This window comes from Anopheles stephensi, chromosome 2, assembly GCF_013141755.1.
Source record: "Anopheles stephensi strain Indian chromosome 2, UCI_ANSTEP_V1.0, whole genome shotgun sequence".
NCBI lineage: Eukaryota > Metazoa > Arthropoda > Insecta > Diptera > Culicidae > Anopheles > Anopheles stephensi.
Window position 1 is genome coordinate 16,172,259 of NC_050202.1, and position 20,910 is coordinate 16,193,168.

Genomic DNA, 20,910 nt, shown 5'->3' on the forward strand with positions numbered 1-20,910 from the left:
TCGCTCAATCGGGCGCGCGTTTTGCTGTTTCTCGTTTCCACAGGTTCTAACATCGCAGGACAGCAATCCACCCCCGATACTGCAGATCGTACCGGCTAATCAAACGCTGCCCCGAGGCACCGTTGCCACGCTGCCATGCCGTGCCAGCGGTAATCCGACGCCCATGATACGCTGGATGAAAAATGCGACCGATATCAACCTTTCCGGCGGTAACGGGCACTTTTCAATCATCCAGGCTGGCACGCTAAGAATTGATGGTAAGCATAAGCTTCGTACCTTCGTCCACGACCCGTCCCTGATCCGGTTCCGTGTATAGGCCGGGAACAGATTGTCGACCAGCACGAACACCATGCTCTGTGTGTGTGTGTGTGTGCGACGATGAAAGGGAGAGCCCTTTCTTTTACGTTCACCGCAGGAACATTGGGTGACGAACGGAGCAATAAAGTAATTGAAATACAAAACAAAAAAAGAGGCGCTGAGATGGCGCTTAAAGCTTTGCGAGGTCGTCGTTTTTTTTTGGTGAGCTGTAAACAGTCGAATGCTTGCATGCTGATTTATACTTACTTGCGAGCGATACTGCTTGATGTTGGTTTACCATTGCCCACAACAGACTGCCTGGCACTTGATTGTTCTTCGTACGATGTTGGTCGTCCAAAGTGGTTTGGAGCGTTGCGCAAAAATTCTAGTCGCGCTTTTTTGCGTGTGTAAGACGGTCCTTAATCTTTGTTTACAATGCTAAGCTGTACGTAAAAATAATTTTCAAAGTGCGTGTGAACGTTGGAGATTATGCAGGCCTCCTCCCATTCCCGTATAGCGTGCCCGGACCGTATTTTCACGAACAAAGAATAGCAAATGGTTTGTGGAAAAGTTGTACACATGCAACATTGTTTAATTGTGCAATTGTGAAACGTTGAGATAATTGGTTTATTTTCATCAGTGAAAGCCTGTGTCAAACGGCATGCAATCGTGCCCGAAACAACGTTGCTAATGTTAGGCGATTAGTTTTGCTTTTTCACCTTGCCTGTACAATGACTTTCTCGTCGGTTCACTCTTAGCTCACTAACTAAGAACGAATATTTGAGTAAATATTATTTCGCTGCGATAAAAAGAGGCAATTCTTCGCCCGTCAAGAAGATGCAGTGCGCTCAAAACAAAATAGAAACTGGCAGGACGTTTTTAAAAGGATCTCCGCTTCTACTATCTCCGGCTGTCAGAGGAATAAAAGCCGCTCGGTCGGTGATAACAGGGGATTTAATTGTCAGGCTGCTGGCAGCATGAAAATAAAACGAATATCATCTCGGGACTGTTCCGAGAGCAGAATGGTCCCACCATCCAGTGAAGTACGCAATGCCACCCAGCAAAAGAAAAAACGATGGTGACGATAAAGAAACGGGCTCGAGACTTGACTTGGTGAAAAATATAATTACAGCTAACAATGCGGATTACTTCTAATGCGAGTTGAAAAATGGTGAAATGATAAGAGGGCAATGACTCTTTCACCCCCTATCACCGTTTTAACTATGGGAGTAAAAACCACAACAGCAAAAGACTCCTGGGCACCCGCAGGGCATAGAAACGATCGTTCGTCTTTATCATTGGGGATTTCTTTTTAATACCTGTCTTTACCCAAGCTTTCCAATGCTCTGCCAGTGAGGGACGAAAAGTGGTTCCAGGGTTTTGACAGAATGCTTCCGGGTTGCATCAACGCACAGCGACGATAGTGGTTTCTTTTTGCGTTGCTTTCGTTTCGTTCGTCTACTAGACAGTTTCTAGGAGCATTTGAAGGATATCTCTTGGTTTAGAGGACAGTGCATTTTCCACCCCGTTACACTTGAGCGGCTGCGTCTTATAAATGTGGAGAATGAACTAAAAAAAATAATTTATTGCTCCTCTGTGACCCGAAGCGAAAAGGTAATTAATACCGGGTTTTTCATCTCTTTAATTATGGGGTGCCACAAAGAGTACTTTGTAAACTTTCTTGTGCCTGAGATAGTAGAAAATGTTTCCTTGTGTGTAAACTTCAGTTGTCGGAATCGGAAGATTGACATATCCTTGTTTGGAATTTGCCATAAGAGCTAATATTTCTACTTGATGTTCTTCAAAAATTAGGTTCTCTGATTTAATGAAGCTAGATTATTGCAAACGTTACTGAGCAAAGACCTTGAGAGTTTCCTAGAGCATTGGGCAAGATATCCAATTGAGCATGGATTGTTGTCTACTTCAAATACCGACTAGAGTAGTATTCACTCTTCTGTATTAAGAGGAATATTTCCACCATTTTTCATAGTTTTTACCAGCTAAACCTTTCACTGCATTCCTCCTGCCAAACAAACTGTCAATATGCACGGCAAATCTTTGCTGATGCCAACAATAAAGCAAGACCCCCTTTTTCTGTGAAATCTTTCCAGGTCGTTTCAATCCTGGACCAGCATCTCTCGATTGGCCGTGGAGATTGTGGTGTATGTGCTTTGGCGCATCAAATAGTATTCATAAATAAGGCAAACGATTGTCGACTGCCTGGTCGCGCTTGGTTTTCTGCAGTTGTCGGGCTCGGGAAAGGTTCCGCTAGTCACAGTCGTCCAATCGTTTCACTGTGCACTAACCAATGTGTGCTTGATTCTCCATTTCCCAGCGGGGGTGTAAGTACATGCTGCAGTTGTGTTGCTCCGTTGTGTCCCAGCGCCAATGCTTCCACTGCACCAGACAGAAACTGGAAGTTTACAGTTTGCGTTTGCTCCGCTTGCATAAACAAGGCAAAGGGACCACCGGTCGTAGAAAGTAACAGATCATCTTCGTCACACTCGTGGTATATGCACAACAAGTCATAAGGGCACTTGGCACCGCGCATTCTCCGTATCTATTGATCGGGGTGATATATCTGACATTTTCCCAAGCATCAGCAAAAAGTCCACCGGATCACACAGTAATCCCCCCCCCCCCCCCCCCACTGTGGGTAGCCAAGCGACGGATCGTTCCCCGGGTTTTCCGGGTCTCCGCGATTTTGTTGAATATTGTTCGGTTCACTTCTTCAGCTAACCGCCTTCTAATGCTGCCGCCGTTTAATACGTATTGCAGATTTGCGGAACGAGGACAGCGGCTGGTATCGATGTGTGGCGTATTCTGAGAAAGGTGAAACCTCGTGGAGCGCATATTTAACGGTGAGTAGTATCCCTTTCTGTGCTTTACATTTACAAAAATGGCGTAGGTGCATAACTTCTGCCGATGTGTAACTTTGTTTGTTTGGGATTCCAAGCGAGCGATTGTTCCGATAACTCCTCTCTAACCCTACTTTTTCTTGCCCTAATGTTTCCCGCTATGTCTATTATCTCTTGCGCAGGTTGAAAGTAACCTTTCCTCAATGCAGCATCGGTCACACAATGCCGATCTGCTTCCATCGGCACCGGGAATACCGAAAGCGGTGAACATAACTAACAGCAATATCACACTGACCTGGACCCGAGGTCAGGATGAGTTGCAAATGAACTCCGTCACTGGCGGTTATACGATCGAGTACTACAGTCCGGAGGAAAAGGCGGGCTGGATCAAAGCGATGAGCCGTATACCGGGTTATACTGCTACGGTAGGTTTAGGATGCTCGGTAGGAGAACATAAGAAAAATGAAGTTATGACACAAATATTTCCCATGCCTGGTGGGAATTTTCTTCTCAGATAACAAATCTGTCACCTTCCACTTCATACATGTTCATTATCCGAGCTGAGAACGCCTATGGCTATTCGGCACCATCTCCAACATCGGACATTATTCGTACGCTTTCGGCGAACGATGGAGTCACCATGCCGGAAGAAATAAAAACGGCACGCCTGGTGCTTAGTGGGCAGGTTAGTATATTGTGGATGACACGATTTTCTGTACACAATTTTGTAATTTCAAATTATTAACCTTGAATTGGAATTTCTTATCCCATACATTAACCAGATCTTGGAGTTGGTTGACGCAGTAGCAATCAACTCGACGACCATTCGGCTGGAATGGCAACTTCACATCAGCAACACGGAAGAATACGTCGAAGGGTTATACGTACGCTACCGCAACCTTTCGGCAATCGATACGCAAAGTTACAGCATGCTCACCATACCGATGAATCCCTCCGAGACGTACGTCATAACGGGGCTGGAAAAGTTCACCCGTTACGAGTTTTTCCTCACGCCCTACTTCAAAACGGTCGAAGGACAACCGACCAGCTCGAAGGTGGTCCAAACGCTGGAGGATTTCCCCACGGGCGCTCCACTGAATGTGCAGACCGGGATGGTAAACTTAACTGCCGGACTGGTAAATTGGTTGCCACCGCCGGAAAACACGCTAAACGGTGTGCTGCTCGGCTACAAGGTGCAGCTGCGGGCGAGCAACTCGTCGAAAGTTTTGGCCCAGATCACCCTCAACGGACCGACGACGTTCGTCGTGCTGCACCGACTTACGACCGGTATGACGTACACGGTTCGGGTCGTTGCGTACAATCGTGTCGGAGCGGGTCCCTTCTCGAAGCCGGCCTATCTTATAATGGACCCGGCACACGTTATAGCACCTCCAAAGGCGCACAACTCATTGAGTGACATGGAGGGTTACAGGCAGCAGGGACTGCTCCATGAAACCTGGTTCATGGTGCTGATGATCGTAATTTTACTGTCAGTTTTAACGGGCGGATGCGTCGCGGGCGTACTGTTTTTCCGCAACCGGGCGAAGGTGAGCAAAGAAATGCTGAGCGCTTCGATCACTGGCAATACGAGCATGGATCCTAGCCGAAGACCGATGATGGTTTCCCGGCGAGACGGACTATGGATTGATCGTGGTCGGCGATCGATCGACACGGACAAGGATTCGGGGCTGAGCGAAGCTAAGTTGCTGGAAAGTTCGCAAAACACTGCCAACTATGCGGACGTTAGTACGGATTACGCTGAGGTGGATCCAAGAAGTATAACTTCGTTTTATAACAGTCGCAAGGTAAGATTTGTTGGACGTAAGAATACTTTTCTTGATTGTCATGGTTCGTTGCCTTTGTTCTACAGTCCCCCGATAATCCTTCGCCGTACGCAACGACTGTGTTAGTGAATGGAGGTTCGAATGAAAATGGAAAAATATGCTATCAAGGACTAGATGGGTATATCTCAGGCGCGTCAACCAATCGATCAGATCCAGCAACATATCTGGCAGGACATCCGAAAGCCTTCACTCCGGTGCCATATAATCAAGGTAAAGTCTCAATTGCAAATTTAATGGTTAACATCGCTTGGAGTAAGCTTACTAACATTTCTACGCAAAATAAGATAACCGGAACGTTTGTTTGAAACTAATCGAAAACACTCCCCCGCCAATTTCGCCAGCTCCTGCCAACTGGATTGATTTCCTTCCTCCTCCACCGGAGCATCCGCCCCCGATACCACAAGCTTTAGACCACCATATACATCTAAATCATGTGTATCCCTCGGAACTGATCGGTGGTGGCGTTGGTGGTGGCCTTCCACCAACGACCACCGCCATCGGTTCTCAGGGATCATCCGTACGTTGTGGATCGGCGCAATCCGGTAGCTATAAGTAAGTAGAAAATTTGTTTGCATTCGTGTTTTGAAGAACTGGCATTGCTTTCTACCAACCGGAACTCGGTGACTGGTTTCGAAATTTCAAATACTAATACATCTCTTTCCCATTCTGTGTGTGTGTTTGCGTGTGTGCGTGCCGTGGTTGCTTTCCACGGGGGGGTTGTTGTACTAACATCATCGCTTAACACGACACATTCATCAACGTCGGAATGTCAAAAAAAAGTGGTGGAAGTGCTCAACATTCATATCAATATGTAGATCCATCCCTGCTAGGACGAGGATCATCTAGGAGCAGCTCGAACGAATGTACCATGCGCAACGTTCCGCCGCTTCCGCTGCCGGCCCAGCAGCAGCAAACGCACTTCCTGCCGTACATGAACGGTACGCCCGGGTCGGCGGAGCAATCGCCCTACTTCAACGACGAGGTGTACAACAGTCCTGTGAAGAACGGTGACGTCAACTATCATCCGTATCGGATGCCCAACTCCTCGTCGGCATCTTCCATATCATGCTGCCAGTCAAATCATTCCCGAAGCAGCCATTCGGCTGGGTCGAAAAATCACGACTACGTAGACCAACAGCAGCAGCAGCAACATCATCATATGCAGCAACAACAACACCTTCACAGCAATATGATGCTTCAAGGACCGCATCATATGAACAAGTAAGTTGAGATGAGTTGTTTTACACTAATTATTGCCTATGCAACCTTGGAAATAAAGTTCAATATTCCCAATATCTGAGGACATCCTCTCTTCAACAAAATGTACCTTTCCGCTTTTCCAGACTTAACGGAATAGGTAGCTACGATGGACTTACCCCATCGAAGGTGGTGTCCTTCAACGACCAGTATCAGATGTTAGATGAAGGCAGCACCAACGGTGAGGTGGGTGGCAGAACTGAGCACGAAAATTGCACCTACTTCACCAACTATTCCGACGCATCCGGGGCGAGCAGTAGTAGCGGTAGCGGTGGCTTCCGAATGCATCCGAAGTTTGTGAAAACCGTGCACGTAAATATTGAAAATGCCATCAACGGTAACTATCACCATCACCACCAACAACAACAACAGCAGCACTTGCATCGAGATCAAACGACGACTGGCGTTATGCAGCAGCCGCAATCTCCCATCATCACCAATGGCCATCACAATCACAGCCACCAACAGCATCCGTACGCGTACAATCAGCAGCATCAGCAGGAACCGATCAGCGAACACGAAGAGACTGAAACCGACAAAATGCTGACCGGCGGCAGTAGCTTCAGCGAAAACGATGACCATACGGTCAGCAACGGTGGCTCGGGACCGGATTCCGACGCTCACGACGAGGTGACCAAGAAGCTTTGCAACGGGCGTGACGATGGCGTCGTGTCCATCTGTCCGGTGTACGAAGAACCGGCGGTGCATCAGTCCTCATAAGCAGTCAGATATACCCGGTGGTACCAGTCGTACGTAAGTAGACATGCGCTTAAATCTGTAGATTTGTTACGCACACAACACTATACACTTCGAAACAGCGGGCTTGGATAATTGGGTCCTCTTAATACACAAAACAAACAGAGCCAGCAAAACCCATGATTTCTTTACCGAAAGGATCGAACCGGAAAGAGATGTCTGCCGCCTATATATAATGAACTGGCAGAGCTAGGAAGCGGCACACGAACAGTGGGATAGAGAAATGCAAACAATGGTCATTAGTCAATGTATCACCCATAGGGTCACACGATTTTGAACCGTTTGATACCAAAACTTAGGCAGTCCCTAGGAAAGTAATAATTTATTTAAGCGACGTTTGATAATGCTGGCCCGCTCCCCGCTATTGAGTTGTTCGTCGTGTGGCAACGCGGGTTGGAAATTAATTTTCTTCTTCAAGATCTTCTATCCGCGCTCGTTCTATAGTAACAAATCTTTGATTTCTCGGTCTCTTTTTTGAAACAAGTGTGATGATTCAGTTTAATTATTTTCCTTTTATGTGTCCGTTGTCATCTTTTAGTTAATCGCCGTACGTCAATTCATCTTACTTAAAATTGAACCTTTTGCTAAATCCATAAAGAGGAGCAGCCGATTCTAACGTGTGGACATGATTAATTTCACCTTCTTCCTGCTGTCTGTCTAGTGATGGTGGTGACGTACCCGAACATGTGGTGTGTACGGTTCGTCTGGAGTAGAGCAAAACTTAATATGACAACAGACTTCCGTTGCGTGCTGGTACCCTGTCGTCGTCCAAGTGGGCGAAAGTGTTATGCCCGGGTCGATGACAAGCGCACCACGACCGCTTCTAGGCTGCGCTTCATAATTTATATTTAGCGAGCGAGAGCGAGAGCTACTTGCTTTCGCGGACGTGAACGACATATACCATATCTTACGGAGGGTGCTGCAGTGAGAGCTGCACTTAGCTTAACCAGTGCATCCGCCCGAAACACGGAGAGCACACACCGTTGTGGGGATCATGTCAAAAATGTTTAATATCGCCCATCCAGGCAACTGTTGGTCGAGCGAATGGGTAATAGGAGGAGGGAGGCACAAGCAATAGAAGCGTTTGGTGTCTGAAATATTGTTCAATAATGAAGACGAGCGTGCGTGCGTGTGTCTGGCTGGCTCCGATGGTCGGTTTATGTCTGCTGCACTTCATCTGGTCGTGCTAAGTCATGACACGACGGTATACGGCAGTGTGGAATTTGGAATGCAGCGCAAAATTCCATCGAACATGATTCGCCAATTTGTCTGGCGTGTGTAAATTTTGCGCGTTTCTGGAGACTCTCAGGATGTTTGTCTCGGTTGGAATTAGATGGTGTTTGATGGGCAGGAATTAGTGGTATGGATCATTATATACTCTACTGTGGATGTCTGCGGAACGTCAGAAATTGTGTTGTCTGGTGAACATGTTCCTTGTCTATTTAGAATTTTTGAACTTGTGTTTGGTGTATCATGAAGTTAATTTTACGGTAAAAATCTTTTCTTATTTTTTGGAAAACCATCATGAATTGGGAATAAACCTCAAAATACAACAAGAAAAACCACACGTTCTTTTTGGGGTACATTGGAACAATACCTCATTTCCCAGCCTGTTCTTTCAACCCTCCATTTGCTATATGTTTCGACCGCCATTGTTTCATAGTGCCTAGAAAGCGTTACTGTTTCGCTACCGGCGTTTATTGATGGTTGGTTATTCATCATCCTGTCGGAACGAAATTTGTGCCGACGTCGGAAAGAACCGAAAGCTTACTTTAATTTCCGTCAGGATTTTCTTGATACTAACACAGTGGTATATACCGCCCGGAAAATGGCCGCCTTTTTATTGTGCGAGTAGGTACCGGCGTTGAAGAGATGTTTATTGTTATTGGTATCATAAAAATGGTCTTAATGTTCATCATAATTGTCGCCATTAGCGTTTGCCTCATTTGGTAGGAACACATTTGGGCAGGAATAGGAAGAAATGACACAAAAGGAAATTCTTCATGTGTATGAAGTTTTTTGTTGAAGAAATCTTGTCCAGAGATACATCACAAGCGAGTTTAGTGTTGTTCGAAATAATTTCATATCTTTTTCACACTTCTTTTACTTTTTTTCTGTTTTAAGTTTTCATTCTGTTTCCACATAATTATTATCACCTTTTATAGCGAGTAATTAAAAATTTCGCTGAAGAAGAAAATTAGTTTTCAATGAAGTTGACGACTCAGCTAACCCTTTTTTGTTAGCAGCATGGTTGTGCTGCTGTTCGATCGTGTCACGTAACGGAGCAATATCAATTAATCATAATCAAAATTTAATTAATTCGCAACGAACAGGTAGCAGTGAAACGTTCATTTACTACTGATCACGACCTGCAGCAGCCTCAGTACAGACAGCACGCAAAATAGTGAAACAATATCGAAAAAAGTATAGCGAATGAGCGTAGGGAAAGGCATAGGGGGGGTGAGCTCAGTGATTTTAATCAACTATGGGACACTAACGTTCAGGTTGATGGTTAAAATTGTTGCCCGGTAACAATGAGAGCAATACGGAAGTGAGTGAGTGGAGTGTTCGATCCTCTATTAAATCTACCTTTATTGGACGGTGAGCAATCAGAAATTATGATGTGTGCGTGTGTGTTGTATTTGTACCTGTGATATTATTTAATGTGATAAGCAAATACTCTGATTCGGTAGCAAGTTTCATGAGGGGTTTATCGTTCAGTTTTGTCACAATCAGTAGACGAGGCGCTGTACTCTCATTTGGCGTTTGGCCTCCTCTTGCTCTGACCGGAAGGATAATCATCAACGTTCTTTCTTTCGTTATTAACAACTGCTAACTGTGTAAAGTACTCTCTAAGTATGTGTACCTATCCTAAGAGATGGTACCGACAACTTTGCTAGCCTTTAAGACGGAACAAACTGTACAGGACGAACACTATACTATAAGCTTCAATTGACATTAGAAATTGAATATACCGCCATAACACACACAATAATCACGAACCTGCTCGGCAGAGTAGTAAACTATAGCAATATTTTTCGCTCATGAGTAGAAGTGCGGGCCGGAAAGGAATTTACATTCGGAAAGGGTCGTTAATAGACGAGATGGAGTAGAAAGGCTAAGTATTGTGAGCGTGGTGTGACTTAGTGTGTTATTTGGAATGAGATTCATTACCCCGCATCAGGTATATCAGGCGCACAAGTCAAGAAAACGTGATGGAACATCTGAGTTCTCTTCTTGAATAATAGAATTCCTACATCATTATTCAAAGTAAATCATGGCATGACCGTTGCCAACTCCGAAGAAAAGTCTTAAGAATCTTACAGACTTACACCCACACACACCTATAAACTCTCTATAGCTAGCTATATAAGACACGACGGCGATCGTAACACGCTTCGAAGCAATCTTACTACTAGTAACCAACATTAAATAATCCTGACCAATTGAACGATGCATCCCCGGTTCCCACCTATTCTCCCCCTATCCTTGCATCAGAAAGCTTCATGTAGAAAAGTAAATGATGTGTCGCTTGAGAATATACTGTAGAGGATGCGTAACACAAAATCATTACATGCATATAAGCAACAAACAAAAAATAGTAAACCAACCAATACAAAAAGAAAGTAACAGACCCAGAGCTAACATTTTTGAAGAAAAAAAAACAAACGAAATCCACACGAAAAGTAGCTTTTAAGCGAAACAATGAAACAGGAATACAAACGGCAGGACACGTATTACTTTACGGCATGGGGGGGTTTTCTACCGTTTTTGCTACATATTTTGGCCCGCATTTAGAGCGACAAAACCGTGACAGGGAGAGAGTGGTGTGGAGCGAAAGGTTAGGAGTAGGTTACTTATTGGGGAAAGGAAGAAGTAGTGTGACTTTTCGAGCCCCAAATATACCTGTTTCGAATGTTCGAAATCTAGTGGGTTTGGATGATTCAAAATCGCAAAAAGGTTGAAAAAGAAAACAAAATGGAGAGGACAAATGTTCCAAGGATTTGCTGGTTATTGGTGTGGCATTAGTGGGAGGTGTGCCGATTGGTTAAAGAGGAAAATCGTGAGATCATGGCAAGTGTAGAGAAATGCAAGAGATGTAAATAAACTATTAAAATGATATATGAGCGTATGGGCCATCCGAGGGATAGTAGGGAGAATATTGAGAAAATGAAGTCTGTTCTTTTTATGTAACTGTTCTAAGTATCTATCAGGTTCAACTCTTCTCTAGTACACTGTCGTCTCCAAACGAAGTAGATGCCTTCAACTGATTAAAATTTATGAGGTAAGTAATACAGTTTCAGTTGTAGTAGAGTACCGGATGCGATGAGATCTCAGCGATGAATAGATCTCAACAGTTGCTTTTAATTATTGCTTGATAGCAATATGGCCAGGCCAGCATTTAAGAAAAAAATATGCTTGGTCAGAATCTATTCCTTAATTAATGCACAGTAGTATTCAGTGTGTCTTGTTTTGCATTAGGAAGTCGTAAGAGTTCCTGGCAGAACTCAGGTAAATCAGGTTAAATCCTGGCTTGTCTGATATAACGCTTTATAAAACGCAATTGCCAGGACAACACTTTTAAGAAAAAGTCCGCCAGTACAGTAATTATTTTTCAGATATTCTAAGACCTTTTATTTTGATTCCTTTTTCTTCCTCGATAGGTCTCGAAATACCATTTCCAACTTTCCTTACGTTAAAGTTTTCCTTAGACTTTCCTTGGCTGGATGTGCAGCAACTCTCTTGCGTATGGGGGGAGACGGTTCGGACAGAATTAGATCCATGGTTCTGCCGTGTTCAGTCAAGTGATGGGCAAAATTATGGGTTTGTCGGAATCGATTCCGGAGCGCTCCGAATTTTGCGGAAAGATTCCGAAGAGAAGGTGCGGGGTCAATTGCGGAACCGATTCGGAGTCGGCAACGGAACCGGAACAAGGTAGTTCCGATTCCTAGCGCCCATCACTAGTTCAGTCCGGTGCCGCTACTGCATCCACTATCCACGAATATATTCATCGAATGGCAATCCTCCTAATTTGTCCGTAATATCTGTTTTACGACAAAAAATCAATTTCATTAAAAAACTGAAAATGGATAAACAAACTTTCTCAAACAGAATTTATAATAAGCCAAAATGCGTCTGGAAGATAAAAATGATAGCAAAGTGTTCTTTTAACCCATTTCAGTTCATGCTTTGCCAAATTAGTCCAACGTTCAGGTTGCAACCGAAATTCCAGCACTATTTTGTTGATTATGGGATGGATGATTGTGCTGCACATTCGCTCTTGGTCCCTCTCTCTCTCTTTTTCTATCAATCTCATCTTAAGCTTCGTGATTTAGCACACTTCCCAGCTTTTCCCTGAGACGGATTTATGATCGGTAACGTACCGAAACGTTCGTCTACACGTTTCCGAAACAGATCGCTGAACTGTCTGTTGTACGGCGAGAATTTAATCAAGAAAGTGCTCCCAGTGCGCTTACCAGACCAGACGCCAACCATTTGCAAGTTCTACGTTTCATCTACTTTTACGTTGGTCGGACTGGTTCGCGTAGTGTTAGGTGCAAGCTAACCTCGCTCTAATCACAAAACCATAATCAAATGAATGCTAACTCTGACGGATCCGTTTGCTCTCACGTACCGGTGAATACCGGGGAAAGATGGCGTAGAATTACTTCGGAAAACAGATTCCGGATTTTATTATAATGAAAAACTAAATCCCGGATAAGAAACACCAGGTAGCTCCATCAGGTGATGAATGTACGGAGCGTGGAACGGTTGCAACGAAGGTGCAGCTGTAAGTTTTGTGAATTTATGTCATTGAAGAGCATGAAGAACAGTTTTATTTATGTATTTTTTTGGATTTTTTCTATCACCATCAAATCACTTGGGCTAAGTCTAAGTCAATCCAAGTCAACCAGCTTGGAGCTTAATCCTGCAGGTAAGTTAAACGCAAATTGTTGGCCTTATGTGGAGGATTAAGGCACTCTTTAATAACCTTTGCAAAACTTTATTGCAACCAGTACATCAGTACATGCCACGCAACAAGAGTATGCATTTGTATTCGACAAAGTCGTCGGCAGGGATTCTGCAATCATGATGAAATCCTGCAGAAGAGACCTTTATTGCATTCTGTAAATTTGAAAATTTTGCTCAAGTCCTCTTTTGTCCGTACCAGCCAGCATGCCATCTCGCATTATGGGGTCTTTTTAATGCGTTTTATAATGTCAAAGAAGAAATCTTCTCTTCTGTTGAGAGCTTCCGGCTCTCAATCGACAGCACAAAAAGGAAAAAAAACTCCACCAAAGGTTTTCCTATACAATTTGACTTCGGCGTGCCAGAGTGTTGATAAGATCGGGACCAGCCTTGAAGAAATTGAAATAATGGAAATAAATGCCATCTCGCACATAACCACATCATTTTCTGCATTTGATGAAAGTTTGTACCTCAAGGGAAGGTTTCCGATATTTATGTTTCGTGAGGGAGCACGAAGAAAATCGGGTACGTTTCCTCCCTGTATTTGCATGCATGCTTCTAGTCCATCCCGTTCCCGCATAACCAAGCGGTTGTGGTCGATGCAGATGCTGCCGAATCTGAATCTGCAACCGAAACCAAACCCTCCTCTCTATTCCAGGAGAAGCATTCCGGGCCTTTGCCCTTTTACCGTGGCTCTCTTATAGATCGGTATCGGAACTTCATCCAGCAGCAGCAGCAGCAGCAGCAGTCCTTTGTGATAGTCAATTCAGCATTATTTTCATTCAGAGGCTTATGTGGGAATGTGGGCTTTACCATCATCACTCTTCATTGGCATGGTGAAGAGATGTGTTTCAAAAGTTCGTCTTTCGGTTGCTGGAAGGTATGAAAATCTAGCCATGAATTATGACTTTGGTCTACTTTACCACCGATACACACCAACACACCTGGCGCAGATGGCGTCGGGAAAGTGGAAAACGAAAATCAGCTCCATCCATCAGATTAAAGGGAAGCAGGCTGAAGGAACTGAATGGAGTTTGAAAATATTCGCTCCGTCGTTGCTGCTAAGGCCTCAGGAGTCAGGTTAGGAAAAATGAGAGCTTCATACATCATTAGGCTAAAGTTATGCAGATTTTTTTTCATCATAATTGACGTCATTTTCTTGACAATTCAATGCATCTGTTGCTTCAAGGAATTTCATAGGAAATACCTCAATTCTCAATTCATAAGAAGTAGGAGTAGGTTTTTGCGATTTCCGGTATATCATTTGGCCTGACACCAGCCAAGTTCTGGCTTTCTGTGACTTGATTTAACGTGAATAAAATCCCGAACTCCGGGAAGGCGATCTGGATCAGATTTGAACCACGGTCCTGCCGTACCGGACCGCCAAGCAAAGATTATCTTTTGGATCATATCAGGAATTTTCAGACACAATTAGATGTGGTCATCAGATGATTTACAATAACTTTTCCTTAGATTTTTCGAGTTATCAGACTGAATCCTTAGAGAGTCTAGCAGAGTACTTTGCAAAGAAACTGCGCAACACAACTCCGATAAATTTGCCGATCATTCCATTTGAGTATAACCTGATACGCGGACAAGTTTTTCGTTATTGGGATAAACGTCAAGGACTGTTGGATTCCTCTCATTTCTTCGGTTTATATCGTCGAACGTTTAGGCACCGCGAAGAGGGTTTTAACTGTGTTCTTCAAAGCTTGCGCTCTACTGCAGGTCCATTCCACTGTGTCTTTAGCCAGAACTAGGCTCATGGACATTCAGTCTACTTTTATACTCGTTTGAATCGGATGATTGCCTTCTAGAATCCATTTTCTATTGGCAAATGCGGAAAATGTTGGCTAACTCGAATCTTTTTTGTGACATACCGATCTTATAAGAAGCGGAACTGAAGAAATTACTGGCGCATGGACGCTCCATGGAAATCTTAAAAGCCTATTCGCTAATTATTTTAGTAGGCTACTTTTTTTGTATTAAGTTATGTGATACTAGGCCGTTCGAAGGGGGATCATTTAGAGGGTCCCTCAAACTCCTTATCTCCTCAATAAGCTTCGTATAATATCTCCACTTGGCCTCTGACTCTGGTCCAGTTAACAGCTACGACGTGTAAATCGCCTTCAATTTGTTTTCTACTTCGTGCCTTCAAGAGACTTGATGCGCCACTGCTCAGAGGCGAAATAAATGTGTTAAAAATTAAATGATTCGTTAAAATCCATATCACTAAAATACAATGAGATTTTAACTTCAATGCGTTTTTTCTACCATTCCCTGTTGAAACATATTCCTTAAGGTGAAACATATTCCATTTCCAGGTATATTTTTCTTAATATTCTACCTAAAAAAAACAGCACCTTTTTTTCGTGTTAAACTTTTGCTCAACTTCATCCCATGTCGAGGCAAATGTTACACCAAATGTAGGATTGTTTTAACGTTCAAAAAAAAAAAAACGCTGGGAACAAAAAACTTTAAACCAACCATTGCCACTTTACGCTTGCCGAAAAAGAGGGGGGCGCAGTCCGAAAAGTTTGGCTCAAGAAAATCAAAAGTCAAAATGTTTCTGCAAGCAAACGAAAGTAAACCTGAAGCGAGAGTGTAAAAATTCGATCCGTTGCGCACGATTGCGTTTCGGGCAGCGGGTGTCTTTTTCGGGCGATTTTTCCTATTGGCTGCGGAAAACCCAACCCCGTACAAGATGCTACACTTCATGTAATGCAAATGCCTTCCACTCAACTGATTTCCACCTTTTCCCACGTAAGGGATTCGGGTATCGGAAGAAAACTTTTTGCTCCACCGTTTCTTCTGGTTTGACTTCCTCTTCTTCGGAGTCATACCTTCGTCCACGAAGCAATGGTAGAAGGCAATTGAAGTTAGGGGGTTTTTTTCTTCTCCAAAACTTCCAAGCAGCTGCGAAAGGATCACGTACCGAGTTTATCCTCTTCACCCGTTGGGGACTAACGCCGTTTGTTTTATGAATATTTCAACCGTAGAAGTTTCGTTCATAAATATGCAAGATTTAAAGTTTGCAAACAGGATTCCCCGTTTTTTTTGCTTTTTTGTTCACCGTCCAACGACACGCCACCTTCTTTGTGTGCCATGCCACACCGTGCGAAGGTTTGACCGTTGTCGGAAGTAATGGTCTCGCCGGCGTGTGTTGGATAGCTGAGAAGCAAAGTTATCGCTAGTGAACTTTCGGACACGCATCACTAAATTGCCATCAGGCAGGATTTTTTCACGCTCCATGTTTAGGCCAGGCAGTTAGAGAGAGGCAAAGGTTCCTTTTGCCTCGAAAGTTGTGGTCATTGGCCGAATATTGAGTTGCTTGATTGGGTGCTGGATCTAGGCGGCAGCAATGGCACGTACCTGTTTGCAATGGGTTCGGTAAAGGTTTGGCAGAATAATGCTCGGGTTATTTATGGTTTGTTTTACAGCATTTTATTATTTTAGCAGAGAACGATTATAAATTTACGTGTTATTTTTTTTTTTAGCTCATGTGTCACGGTTATTCTGGCGGACGCATCAATACCATCACTTCATCTCAATATGGGGCTCTATTCAAATCATGTCAAACTTCTGCTTCATTGGAGAGCCTCAAACCAATGATGTCCATTTCGGTCGAATCTGACTTATGAATAATAAGTCACAAAGGATCCACTTTCCACAGTCTCATAGTCTCGTCTAGAACTCTGAAGCTACAGACGAAGAGTCTCAATCCGATAATATCTTTAACATCAGTGAATCGGCAACCTCCGAAGGACATCGTGATAGGAAGCCCCGTATGGTTACCTCCGATTCGCTTCAATTTTATGCAATACTTTACCAACTGCGTTCAAGAAGTTGGGACAAGCCCGTGAACGCTACCTCAGGTTCAGGTTACGTTTCTCGTCATCACTCTGCAATAAAACGGAAATTGCAGTCCAAAACAGATAAGTTTATCAAGCAAATGCATCATAGCCGGCACTTTGAATATATTAATGGAATTATTAAAAAATATGAAAATAATGAATAATTATTTAAATTTTAGGAATTCTCCAAAAATGAATCCTCGAAGTACCTGATGTATTCGAATTTGAAGGCAAAAAAAAACAAAACGATTATCCAATCAGTTCCTGATCCTGAAACCCGCGGTGTCCTTTATACTACTACAGACAATAGCATTTCACAGCGAAATTTCAATAAATCATTTTTACAAAAGCAACATTCGCAGGTTTTGCTACAACCACACAAAAACCCTCCTCCACACAAAGAAGCAAATCCACGAGCCAAACTGAGCGTTCAAAAAAAGCCAAAAAAAAATATTTCCAAAATAATTCATGCCTACCTGGCCGGACTGGGGCCGTGTGACGATATTTCATTCACTGCACGCCATTCCGGAAAGTCTTCTGCCCCACCCCCGGACCGGAATGCCATGAATTATGCAGCATATCCCGAATTAACGCAGATAAACGGCTACGGGTGGAAAATTCAGGCTCGTAATTAAAATTATATGCGATCGTCCTTTCCTACCACCTGCAACGGTGCATTTTACGCTCTCGTTTGTTTGTTGCTCATGTTTTTCATCGCGCACACACACACGAGCGCTATATCTTGTGACAATTTCATTTTCCACGCATGAAACTTCGCCCCGGGTTCGCAAAAGGAAGTGTGCCGTCGCAAAAAGCTTTCCACCCCCGTCCCTTCGAATCAACAAACCGTTCGAAAGTGTCAGACTCAGACGCCATTTTCGCTTCCGTTCTCCCAGTCCCCCCAATTATATGCACGCTACATTTTTCAGCAAAATTTTGCGTCATTTCACTCGAACCCGGTCGGCGATAATCATTTGCAATTCCGATGATTATCATAGTTTAATGTAGAGTGAACGGTCTTTTTGTTTTCGTCGGTGGCTATTAATTGTTTCTCGTGCGTGGGACGGGGAAGGGTAGGGGGTGTGGGGGATGAAATTGTGCGGAAAATTAATTGGCCTAGCTCGGTTCAAGGAAGGGGCTGGTTTATTATATTTTACCTTGTCAAGTTTTAGTTATGTAAATGTGCATGATGTTAGTTCAATTATTCGCCATCACATATTTGTATCAGGTAAAGGTGGATGGCAAATTGTAATAGCGTTCTCCGCTATCTCCCATGGTCCCTCTCCATGTGCCTGGGAGATGTCATCCGAGATTAGAAGGTAAAAACTTCGGAGATCATCTTCTATAAGAAGGATCCAGATCCTGGAAAACACTGGAGACACCTCACTCGTTTGAGTCGCTCCTATATAGCAGCTTATCAAAGGACTATTCCGGCTGCACAAGGCCTCGGGTTGGAGATCAACGAGGCAATAACTTAAACTTCTGGTGACATTACCAGTGGCCCAGCTAACTTCAGCTATCTTGGTTTGAATGTCAATGTCACCAATAAAGTATATGTTGAGATACTTGCAAGGCAGCTGGCTGTCAGCCAATGCCAATACTTCTTGTTCGAGGTAATGATAATTCTGAGGAAGCATCCCTCTTCAATATACCTGCTACGGTGTACGAAGCTGGGACTGCATCGAGTATTTTTAGCTCCTGTACTCACATATAGATAAGCCGTATGCATAACTAGCCTTTTACGGTTTAAATAAACTCAAAATAAGCCAGAAATGACAGGTCAAGATCTTCAAGAGGTCAAGAGGTTCTAATGACAAAGAAGAAGACTCACATACACCTCTGAGACAAGGATTCTGTCCTAAACAGACGAAATCTTTTTAGCCGCATTCTAGAGCAAGCTGTTTAGCAGGCTGCTATAATGACAAAGTCTATCAGCTGTGTACTATGATCTCACTATTGTACAGTGACTATGAATCAGATTCTGGTTACCTGGGTATGTCATGACACTGTCATTGGACGACCAGCTTGTAAAGTCAATGGAGAGGCGTGATAGGCTCAAAATCAGATGGAGTGATGGCGTTGACACGACCGTCAAAATGACCAAGATCTTCGCCAGCTCTCCAAGACTGGGAAATAGTTCTTGTACCTGAGGAAGTTGAAGTCATTATTTCAAACTTCTTCTATTGAGTTTGTCGTCTATAATTTCTTTTTTTTTTAATTTAAAGTACTTAAAAGTTTCAGTTCACAAAAGGTTCATTGAAACGTTCCAACAAATTTATTTAGTTTTATCTCTTCCTTTAAGCTAAACGTCCGCCAATCGTTAGCTATTCCCAATGCCTGGCGTCTTTCAAATACTGTTGCTTCATCGGCACAAAATAAAATAAACCAAAAAAAGGAATCAATGCGAACAAGTATGCCCCGTTTGTGGCCGCCCGATTTTACAAGACGCCAGACTGACTCGATCCAGTGCCTGAGGGTCATGGGCTTAAAATAAAATCGCAATACCCATTGCTACCACCACCACCACCACCCCAGCCTGTTTCGTTCGTTTCGCATGTCTCTGGCTGCCCACCTGAATACCTTCCCGCTCACGGAAAAGACGCATTCCGACAAGGAATAGCTTCGTGCAGATAGTTCGCATGTTGCACGAAATAGCTCCTTCCTCAATCGAGCAAGAGCAGGCCATCGAATATGTTGGCCGCCGTCTTATCGTGTTTTCCAGCAGCAGTAGCTGGATGGCCGATCGGAACTGGTGACATCCGAGGGGTTACACCAAACACGATTAATTAATTTCGATTAGTTTGAACGCAAGCTTCGCATGCTAAGCGGCGGCGGGCCAACATTACACGGGCGGCCGAGTGTCACGATCGGCAAACGTACCGTAGACGTGAGTCAATGAAATTGGGTCGTAGAAGAGAATAAACATTTAAAGAGAATAAGATTTTAAAGTAAGTAAAGATAGATGTAGTATAATATTTTAATGTGAAATCATTCTAGCAAAGAAAGCAATCTTTCGATGCAAAGTAAACAAGCAGAGCATATTGAAAAGGAATCAATCAATCCACCGATCATCTCCTACGGGCTTCGTGGTGGCGAAAGAATTGCAATTTTGAAAGGAACGGCCGGTCTGTCTTCGAGCGGCGGGAAGGTTCGAGAGCGCCCTAAGACGCGATTGGAAAAATATTTCATATCATTTATTTTACTTCTTTTTTGTACCTTCCAAATCGATAGATGATTGAAGGAACATTTCCGATTCGAATTCCGACGGGATGGAATTGGATTTTGAAAAATATATTTGTGTTATCTTGAATGAAGTTTGTTTTCGCTTAGCTTTTTTTGTGTGTGTGTGTGGAGCAGATTGCAATTTTATGTTGATGAATGGTTTCGTTTTCCTTTGGGGATGCTTGTTCAAGCGATTTTTTTCCCTTTCTTTAAGAAAAATCTTCTAGAAGTGGTTATTTAAACTTGTTGTTTTGCTTTCTATACAAAAATTGTACTCCAAGGTTCGCTCTGTATCAGCCAAGAAAGCGAGCAATTAATGTCTTATCTTAGAGAAGGTTTAGAAACTCTCCACCGCCACCGTTGGGGAATATAATGTTTCGTCATTAATCTTGCTTATGCTTTCGCCTCGGACCAGTCCAAAGCTAAGCTGCTGCCCATTTATTCGTTAATGATTCCGAGGCACATTGACGGGTAATCCTGGCCTCGAGGAGCTCTCGAGATTCATGTTCGGTAATTATGGTTTTATTTACCCGGGCTATTTATTTTATAAGCCTCAAAGCTTTGATTGCGCCTAGGGCGCTTGTGTTGGAGAGAAATCCTGACAAATATTTGTCTTACCTCTTCTACGGGAGCTTTTGAGTTAGTTTTCTTTTTTAATTTATATCTTTATTTGTATTTTTTTTAGATATTTCCTGGAGAGAAAGAGATCCTAGAGAGAACACTTCAAAGATGTTGGAAAGAATAATTAAATCGTCTACATTTAGACGCCAACCTTCCCGATTGGCTAATGCGCTAATACAAGATTGTAAACCCGCAAGGTAATGACTAGCAACTCGCACACTAATCGACGAA

General features: G+C 43.4%; 1 protein-coding gene across 2 annotated transcripts in view; it reads left to right on the forward strand.

Annotated features, from left to right (window-relative positions):
* The window catches only part of LOC118506207 (protein sax-3-like), a 112,229-nt gene extending 101,095 nt beyond the window's left edge, over positions 1-11,134 (forward strand). The window contains exons 9-17 of one of the 2 annotated variants that reach the window (XM_036043014.1): positions 44-257; positions 3,076-3,158; positions 3,338-3,580; positions 3,670-3,840; positions 3,938-4,960; positions 5,026-5,209; positions 5,341-5,551; positions 5,780-6,220; positions 6,343-11,134. In XM_036043014.1, the coding sequence (XP_035898907.1) occupies positions 44-257; positions 3,076-3,158; positions 3,338-3,580; positions 3,670-3,840; positions 3,938-4,960; positions 5,026-5,209; positions 5,341-5,551; positions 5,780-6,220; positions 6,343-6,976 (3,204 nt within the window). In that variant the 3' untranslated portion in view covers positions 6,977-11,134. The remainder of the gene's footprint in view (positions 1-43; positions 258-3,075; positions 3,159-3,337; positions 3,581-3,669; positions 3,841-3,937; positions 4,961-5,025; positions 5,210-5,340; positions 5,552-5,779; positions 6,221-6,342) is intronic. The other variant, XM_036043015.1, reaches the window with a different exon arrangement.
* The last annotated feature ends 9,776 nt before the right edge of the window (positions 11,135-20,910 follow it).